The sequence below is a fragment of the Nicotiana tabacum genome, chromosome 14 (assembly GCF_000715075.1).
Source record: "Nicotiana tabacum cultivar K326 chromosome 14, ASM71507v2, whole genome shotgun sequence".
Taxonomy (NCBI): Eukaryota; Viridiplantae; Streptophyta; class Magnoliopsida; order Solanales; family Solanaceae; genus Nicotiana; species Nicotiana tabacum.
In genome coordinates, this window is record NC_134093.1 from 89,507,611 (window position 1) to 89,517,430 (window position 9,820).

A 9,820-nucleotide genomic window follows, 5' to 3' on the forward strand; every position below is an offset into this window, starting at 1 on the left:
ATATATGTAATTTCACGCATGATATAAATTATCATATTTAAAATTTTACCCAATATATGAGACTTCGAATTAAACTAGAATTGTTATTTGGCTATAGTTGTGAAATTAAATTTTATCTGATATTTAAGACTTCGAATATAATGATAAAATTTTTAGATGACTACGATTGTGAAACTAGAATCCTACTAAACTTTTCTCTGAAGGCGAGGAAATCTATTGTAGTAAAGGAGTAATATCTTTAGAGGCTGGCCTGTAATGTAATTTTGCTTTTTGACATTATGTTTGGTATGGTTTGATGCAGTTTGATAAAGATTACAAAACGACAAGTTTTATCGGAGGATAAGGATTTACATGATAGTTTACTTCATCTCAATTTAGTTTTATATATTTTTATTTGGAAAAAGGAGTAAAAAGGAGTACGTGAAGGGTCAAGAGATAGAATATAAGTTTTAAGAATATTTCGTGCAAGGATGAGAAAAAACGGTCTCATATAATATTTCTAGATATCCCCAAAATAGTTTATTTAACTATACATGTCCAACTCGAAAACTGAAATTGCTGGCTAAATTAAAGAAGAAGATTTTGGAATTGACAATTAAATTAATTGAACCTATATTATTTGAGAGAAGAAACAAAAAGAAATGATTTTTAAGTAAGAAATTTGTAGTATCATATGAGAGCCTGACTAAACACAACCAAATACTAATTGAGACACATAAATTAACTAAGCTAAACTTTTGACAACAATACTAAACTTTACTCTGATAGCCACGAACAAGTGATGGAGTATATTTTCAAAAGGTGGTTTGTACGTAAATATTTTGACAACAATATCACCATAAAATGAAGAATATCTTTTTAAAATTAAAATTTTTAATATGCATTTGTTTTCCAATGGTAGTAATAAATGCATGATTAGATAATCTCAAATGTTGGACTATGTATATTGCATTATGTTTTCTTACAGAAACTATGTATTGTACTTCAAAGAGAGATCAATGTCAACAACATAAATTTTAGTCATGATAGAGTAGGCAAAACGATTCAAAGAAATACTCAAAATGTATTATCTACAAAGAAGTATTAGATAAGATATGACTATATTGTCTAAATACAATGCATAATTTTATAGTAGAAGTACACCTATTCGAGGAAGCAAATATAAAATAAAAGTCCACTTTTACGCCAATTCCCCTCCTAAAGTACTAGCTACCTAGTCAACATATTATATCGGGAGATTATGAAATTGCTTATTCACAAAGCTTGTTTTAGGCAGGCAACAAATACTGTCGAACTAACTTAATTACTTAACAAATCATCTTTGTTGGTCCAGATGATATCCAATCATTTTGAATTTAAGTATTATGTTACTGTAAATAATATTTATTTTCAATATTTAAAGGATATTTGTATTTTATTTAGGCCAATTGCCTTGCAACGATTCTTTCTTCTTCTTTGTTTTAATAAAAATATTTTCATTCGTATAAATAATTGATCAAAGATTCACATGTGACGCACGTACATAGAAACTAATACTATATTAAAAATATGAAACTTCTTAGAGAAATATCGTTTGTCTTTTTACCCTTAAAAAATAGGTTACATATTGGACAAAATTGTCGTATGATTATTTTCCTAATATATAAATTTTAAAAGGAACTTTGAATGCAACTATATATTTTATTATTAAAATTTTCCTTACTTGAATGAACTACGTTGGAAATCCTAAATTTTAGGACATTACAATCTATTAAGATTTTATTTTTTTAATTTTTTATCCAAGAGTATTATTTTTGTTTTATAATATACATAAAATATTATTAATCCTTTTGTTAGATTTACTTTGGAATAACGCCTTTTGAATTGTATCATTTTCATGCTTTTAATATAGCAATACAACAAATTAAGAACAATTTCAATATGTTTCTTACAAAAAGTTTAAGCAGAAAAAATAGCGTTATTGTCTTACAGATTCAAAGGGAAGGACGTTTAGCACTAAACAAATAAATCGAACTACCTCCTTTTATCCTTCAAAAAATTATTTTAGACAAAACTATCATTTAATTTTTTGTTATATTTATGACTTTGAAATCAATTAAAATATTAATTATTAATTTTTTCCTTATTTAAACTATGTAAGAAGTCCTAAATACATAGGAATTTTAAATCAATTAATATTTTACCTTGTATAAATCTTTTCTTATATATTACATATGTAATATATACTTTCCATGGTAATTCCTCCACTAAAACTAAAGAGACTTTACTAGCTTTTTAGTTCTACAGGGAGAGAATTGGTTGAAACAACTTTTGTTTTGTTGTTGACAAATATCCAGCATACAAGAAGACGTTGAGATTTCATCTTGTAGAGCTCAAAATTATTTGTTGCTCATATGCTTTTTTTGGAGTACCAAATTATTTGTTGCTCATCAAATGCTTTTTTTGGAGTACTATTTGTCACTTTCTTTATGGTTGTTTCTTCTAAAGCTATAATTTTTATAGAGAAATCTCACTTTAATTTATCTACCGGAGAAGCCTCTAGAATTTTTCAACCAAAACAGTAAATTGTTATTCACATTATTATTGCATGTGTCTTTATATATTTGCGTTTTGTATTTCGTTTGATTACTGCATCTATTATGTGTTTCATGAAATTTTGATTTTTCTGATGGAATTAGATTCCTGATAACTATAGTGATGCATTTTTAGTACTATTTTATTCATTCTTGGTATTTTTTTTAATTTTCTACACAATAATAAATCCTCTTTTCAAATGAATTGTTTTTTTTGGGGTTGAGGGGTTGTTTATGCGTTTGGTTGAGAATTTTCTATCACCTTCACTACCCACAGTAAAGACTAAACGACGTTAGTCAGTTACCACATAGATAATCTTCCCAAAATTTAACTTCATAAACTGAGTCTTTTTAGGACAATAAATTACTAATGTTATATTTATATGTACCATTTCAAGAGAAAATAGTAAGAGCTTACTCTTATCGAATATTGACAGAAACGAAAATAGATGCATAACCACGCAACGACTTTGAGTTTGTGGTTATTCTACATATTAGTTTCTTGATTCTTGATGTTGTGTCATTTAATAGTTTAAGTATTTAATCGTGTATATTTTAGGACCAGAATTGTCTTTATGGTGCTTGATTTTGTTCTTTATAAGTAGCTCTATTTTATTCATTTTACTTAAGTTATTATGCGTGTACCATGTATCAATAAGTATAAACTTTCAAACGCTATATAAATAAATAAATTCTACTATATTAGACATATTTGAATTATAAAATAAAACTAGTGAATTAACCCGCGCGTCGCGCGGTTTGAGATAATATATATACATAATTAGTTCAAACACCTACACTATAACACTCTAGTTATTCTAAAACTAAAACAATAAAAAACAACAAAAAAAAGAAGTTAATCTAAAACTTATTTGAAATGCCAAAAATATTTGAGAAACAAATTTCCTACTATTTAGAAGCGACAGTTAAGGGCACTTCGTCGTCCTGTTTTCGAAAATTTACAATGAAGTCCTTTTCGTTGTCCTGCTGGACTATTGATGTTGCATTAACATTGGGGGTACTTTGGTATTTCCATATTTTACACACCCGACTTTAAACTTTCCCTTCATCGTCTCTTTGGTTACTGATGTGGAAGCTAAACCTGCTCTTGCTTTTAGCGGTGTGTAGCTCTGCAACACCTGCGCTTTGATGAGCATGTGTAGCGTACTTCTGGCGGTAACCGTTAACCCTAAAGCCAGTACACTTTTGCTGTCGCTAATTTGATCTTTTCCTTGGGTTGCACACTCATCCAAGTCCCGGTGGCAACAGATCATTAAATTTCTGAAATTGGGTTTCTCTTCCGCTCTCAAATTTCATCTTCAGAGTGTTTGGGTTGCCAACAAGTTTCTTTGACTCTCTTTGGATCTAGAAACGGAGAGAAGAAGTCTTATGTATTTCTTTCTTTTCAAGTCGTGTAAATTGAAACTGAAAATTTGGGGTTGGGAACATTTCCAGAAGCTGATTAATTGTGTTTTATTTACCATGAAGTCCACGTGAAAAGTTGGGACTGGTACGGTCATGAGAGATTGAAGATGGTTGCAAAAGAACTGTGACTCTTTCTCTTCGAATACAAGGTAGTCTCCTTAGTTTCTGGTTTCTACACTGTGAACATATTTTATAGTGGGGTTAGTGTAGCTGAAGAAAAATGGAATCATCTTTTGCGTCGTCGTTACAATTTTCTCTTTTTTCAGATTTCACGGAGATGAATTTTTAGTTGTGTGATTTGGTTATTGCTAGAATCTAAGTTCCACGGTGCACTGTGGGTTAAACCAGCTGAATAAATAAATAACTCTCTGAATTTAATGGGTTGTTATATGTTGATGTCTCAGTAATGCTATGATGTTATTCATTCTGTGATATGGTATTCTGTTTCTGCGAATCTTAACTTCCTTTGGATATATTGGTTGTGTAATTAAATATTACATGTTGGCTGTTTTATAATGGTAATCTTCATAATCATACACGTTCATTACATGAAATAGCTGTTTCATTTCTGGTCATTATATTTAATTGTTCTTTCATGAGTATCCCTTGCTATTTGATGAAAAAAACTATAACTATAATGATGCACAATGACGTGTAGGACAACTGGAGTACCGATAGTTGCAGAAAAATTACATAAATGGATCTTCGACAATAAAAAAGATGGCGCTCACTCGATGACAGAAGCTCATGATAAGAATGTCAAACACCGAACAATAGATAATTGTATAGCAATAACTATGAAAGAAGAAATGTTGTTGGATATTTTCTTTTCGTAAATTCTCTTTTCTATGGTAAACTACTGATGCTGTGCAACTGTGAGTACTTATGATATTTTCAGATTCAGCTTTAAACTAACCCTCTCTAGCTCACAGCATTGTCGCAACAGTTATGCCTAGCTGCCTGTTTGCTGATGCAGTTAGGACCATACTACGTTCTCAACTGGTATATGCCGTTCTGTTTGCCTTATAGCCTATAAAGAATAATGCTAACATATGCTTCACAGTATGTGCTATATTTATATCAATATAATCAGGAAGAACAACCAACGTTTATGTCATATTTCTTGTGAAAGCATCATCTGAAGCTTAATATTATGTACTAGAATTAGTTAGATTTGGCTTGTCCATGTCAGTGCACATAGGTACATCATATGTTCTTCACCTACTCAACAATATTATATCTCACCGTCTTTATCATTTTCAGAAGCCACTTATGCATTTAATTAAGAGTACAAAACTTTTAGTCATTTGGTCTATAATCAGTTCAGTTCCTTTTATTGATCAAGCAAAATAAGTTGGAACACTTACCACTATAACCTTTTTTTCTCTTTTATGCTACAGATAAACTGGTGTAATCATTTTAAAACATGGCATGGAATGGGACGACTTCTATGCTCCCTTGCAAAATTTGTAATCTGATTCACCTGTTGTTCAAACTGTTGGTTACTGCATATTCATAGTAATCTTCTGCAGCATATGGTCTTGCACTAAGTGTTCACACGTAATATCCAGCATGCTAAGAATCTTTTTGCGGACTCTCTAAATGTGAAGGTTGGGAACTACGTTTGTTGACTAATCATATACTTTATGTTCATAATTTTGTGCATATTTTTTTTTTTTTTTTTGATGACCGAGAAATCCGTCTGGGGCCGATCCTTTGGACCAACCGCAGCCTTCGAAACTCGGTGGATAATGGGCCCGTCCCTCTACCCTTCTCCACTTAAATACCAGGCTTTGCTTTGCATGGTGTGGGGACTTGAACCTGTGACCTAAGACACAAATCCACCACCCTTTGCCACTTGAGCTAGGCCCTGGGGGCCATAATTTTGTGCATATTATGAACCTTGAAAACATAATCACGGAAAAATGGAGATTGGATCCAACTATAAGCTATATTAGAAATGTTGGTATTGTTGTTTACTAATCTTTACTAAATCTCAATTTGGATTTCTGGAACTCCTACTTATGTTGTTTTTAAAATATAGTGTACAACTGGTTAGTCAATTCCTTCTTAGGCATAATGTTTAACTACACATTGAAGTAACAAATTCATGCCTACACCAAATGTGCTTCATGATCTATAAGCAGGAATGGCAGGCGGTGCGGGCTGTGAGGGTGCGGGGCGGGTTATGTCTGAACCCGCGCAATTTAAACCCGCCCCGCCCCGCATAGGATTTAAACCCGCATTCACCCGCCCCACACTCCACCCGCGTTCACCCGCCCTGCCCCGCTAATTTTTTTAATAGAAATTCTTTCTTTTTCAGAAAGCTAGACTTAAATCTAATTTTTTTAACAAAATAATTAATTATATCCAAATTGTTCTCTCTCTCTTTTATATACTTAGCTTTTTTGAAGTAGCCTTTTTGCTTGTCATCGCTTTTCAGTGCACAAGAAAGGAATTACATCTCATTTATATATAACCAATGTTTAACAGTAACATATGTTTTAATTCGTGAAAAAAAGATCAGAGTAGATCACCAATCTGATCATTAGGACAATGCGGTAGCAATCAGTACACACAATTCTTAAACCACTACTAAATGCCTCGTAAATAGGACACTGCTCATATATACAGATTCACTTGTTTGCTTCATTCTTTAATTTGATCTTTTAGTACTATATTCTATTCATCTGGTTCTGATCCTGGTTAACTACTATCTTCTGATTATTATTATTATTATTAGATTGATGGTTGAGATTGACTTTTGATGGTTACTGTGTGCAGGATGGGGAACAAACGAGAAGTTGATCATATCAATTTTGGCTCATAGAAATGCTGCTCAACGCAAGTTGATTCAACAGACTTATGCTGAGACTTTTGGTGAAGTTTGTCTAAGCAAATAGGACACTGCTCGTAACAATCATCTTCTTTCACCACTACTAAATGCCTCAGCTGCTTCATCCACAATGGCCCATCGTATCAACAAACTACAGTAAGCCACAAAATCTGAACAGCAAGGTCTATACTCAACAAAATCTATCAAATTCAAATTACAAAACCACAAGAAATTGTATCAACAAACTACAGTAAGCCAACTTGAATCAAAAAGAAATTGTATCAACAAATGACATTCTCTTCCTCTTCTATCGACCAGTAAGCCAACTTGAATCCGGCTCTTCCTCTTCGTCAAGTAATATTGGACATGAAACTTTGTCGACCATTGAAGCCAAACCTAAAAAGAAACATATATAGTATTAAAAATTGAAAATCACTATTAACATTACAAGTCATTGAAAAAATCACTTACCATTTATTTCGTTCCATAACCAAGTGCGAGCACACATTAAAGCCTCCAAAGTAGTAGGATGAAGTCTACTACGATGCGGACTAATTAATCTCCCACTAATACTAAATGCAGATTCTGAAGTAACGGTAGAGGCAAGAATGGCTAAGAGGTCACGAGCCATTTTTTGTAAAGTAGGAAATTTTATTCTGTTTGTCTTCCACCAACTTAAAATGTCAAATGATGGTGTGTGGGGTAGCACATTTTCTTCTAAATAAGAATCCAATTCCGATCTTGTGTCCATGTTCGAGCTACTCGACGCGACAAACCTATCAAAACTAGACAGTCGGTCACCCTCAACATGACCAACAACTTCACTAGAACTAGATGCTTGGGATGACTCAGCTCCTCTACTCTTATATTCTTGAAAGAGATCAACACAATAGTTTTGAACTTCTTGAATTTTATTTGAAGCAGCTTCTCCACCATAAATATGTGTAAGATAGAACTCCACCAACCTCATCTTATATCTCAGATCAAAGATAGCAGCTACACCCATCAAAATATGCACTTCATCTTAATATTTCTTAAATTTCAACAACATTACTGATGCCATAGAGCTAATCAAAGGATTTAAACTTTTCCCCAAGGCTTCCAATTCTAGCTTAATATCACAAACTTTAGAAAAGTATTGAGTAGAAGTGGGATATTAAGTCCCTGAGAATTCTTCAGTGATATGGTAGAAAAGCTTTAATGTATCACAAACTTCTTTTGTTGCACTCCATTGCCCTTCGATTGGAAAACAACGATAACTAAGGTCATTTAGGCTCAACTTCATAAACACATCTTTGTATTCCAGGGCTGTTCTCAACATTAGATATGTTGAGTTCCAACGAGTAGGGCAATTATACTCTAACTTTTTGTTACAAGAAATATGTAGCAATCGTGCAGCTTCTTCAAACCTTTCGATTCTGCCTGAAGACCCTATCCAATATAAGACACTGTCACGCACATTATTAATACTATCTTGTATCATCTTTAGTCCTTCTTGCACAATCAAATTCAAGATATGTGCAGCACATCGCACATGTAACATTCGACCCATCAACAATAAATCCCTTTTACAAAGTTTCTCATCTAGAAAGGTTTTCATCATAGCATTGTTTGTGCTACAATTATCAACTGTAATTGTTGAAATTCTTCTTTCAAGATTCCACTCTAACAAGCAATTAAGCAACGCACACTACACAAACTATCCTTATCATGTGGAGCAGGAACATAAACAAATCTAAGAATATGGCTTTGAAGTCTCCATGAATCATCAATAAAATGTGCTGTAATGGCCATGAACCCTTTTTTGGTGTAGTCCGAAGTCCACATATGAGTTGTTATTGCAATTTTACTTGTAAGTTTTTCCAATAACATAGAAGTTTTTGATTTCAAATTGTCGAAAATCTTCGGTATATCATTCTTGATTGTGTTCCTAGATACAACGGTTGGAGACTAGCAACAAACTTCCTAAATCCTACATGATCAACAATGGACAATGGATACTCGTGCAAAATGAAAGCATGAGCAGGTTCTCTGCGTGAAACATCTTGATCAAAATAGTGTTGTTGGCTACCATCACCCCCCGAACTACCCTCATTGTCTAAGTTACTTGGCTTTTTGCGACATCGACTACGGATATGATCTAACATGGACGATGTCCCACAATTTCTTGTTGATTTGATACGAGTATTACAATACTTACAAACACCAAAACGAACACCATTAATCATCACCGGTGTAAAATGATTCCATGCGTCAGAAATAAGTTTTCTTTTCCCAGTTTCCTCAACAACTTCATCGACTTGGATAGGCAATTGACTGTCACTCTCTATAGGAAAAGTACTAGAAGATGAACCAACCGGATTCTCTTCATTTTGAGACTCCATACTTATCTACAAAAAATAAGCTAAATTAATATTATGAGACATTTCTAAATGCACATGGAAAATGAAAAATTCAGCACATTATAGCTTCATGTGTTCATGTTTAGACATAACACGTTATTACTGCACCATACCTATAGGGGCATTAATCTTTATAATACAATAGCAAGGATAAAAGATGGCCACCTTTGCACAGTCAAGTTCAAGAGTACTTAACTGAACCTAATCAATTGAGCTCAAGCATTGACTTCTGTAACACAATTTCATGATAAGAGAAGAGAAAATCTCCCATTGCATATCCATTTCAGATGTTGATAACCAACAAAATCTTCAATATCACGACTAAAAGAAAACTCAAAACAGAACAGAAACAAAATAGATACAACTAATATACTAATTCTCTTTTTAATTTCCACATCAACAACCAAAAAACATAAATCTTTCCCCATGAGAAAACCAAAGCAATATTGATGCCCATAATGTGTTTGATAAAATTTCCCATAGGAAAACCTTCCTTGCTACAAAGATATAATTTTTTCTGCTGTTATGATTTATTATTGTTATGTCAGGCTTGCCTTCCAGGTATGTTAGGTGCCATCACGACT

General features: G+C 32.8%; 1 protein-coding gene and 1 long non-coding RNA gene across 3 annotated transcripts; one reads left to right on the forward strand and one right to left on the reverse strand.

Moving 5' to 3' along the window:
• The first annotated feature begins 3,361 nt into the window (after nt 1–3,361).
• LOC107823130 (uncharacterized) lies at nt 3,362–7,136 on the forward strand. 2 transcript variants are annotated; one of them, XR_001656563.2, is made up of 4 exons: nt 3,362–4,147; nt 4,931–5,000; nt 5,399–5,608; nt 6,783–7,136. It is a non-coding gene; the product is annotated as an uncharacterized LOC107823130 (long non-coding RNA). The 2 variants fall into 2 exon arrangements; XR_001656562.2 differs by lacking the exon at nt 4,931–5,000 and having other exon boundaries at nt 3,365–4,147.
• A 5-nt stretch (nt 7,137–7,141) lies between these two features.
• On the reverse strand, nt 7,142–7,840 carry LOC142169037 (zinc finger BED domain-containing protein DAYSLEEPER-like). The gene is made up of 2 exons (XM_075230229.1): nt 7,306–7,840; nt 7,142–7,230 (listed from the first exon to the last, which is right to left on the reverse strand). The coding sequence occupies exons 1-2, from the start codon at nt 7,838–7,840 to the stop codon at nt 7,142–7,144; spliced, it is 624 nt and encodes a 207-aa protein (XP_075086330.1).
• Between the last annotated feature and the right edge of the window lie 1,980 nt (nt 7,841–9,820).

Excerpts from the sequence above, each read along its gene's own strand:
- LOC142169037 (XM_075230229.1), bottom strand. The coding sequence starts at position 7,840 with ATGGGTGTAGCTGCTATCTTTGATCTGAGATATAAGATGAGGTTGGTG. Across the intron at positions 7,231-7,305 it reads GTTATGGAACGAAATAAATG|GTTTGGCTTCAATGGTCGAC; the intron begins GTAAGTGATTTT and ends GTTTCTTTTTAG.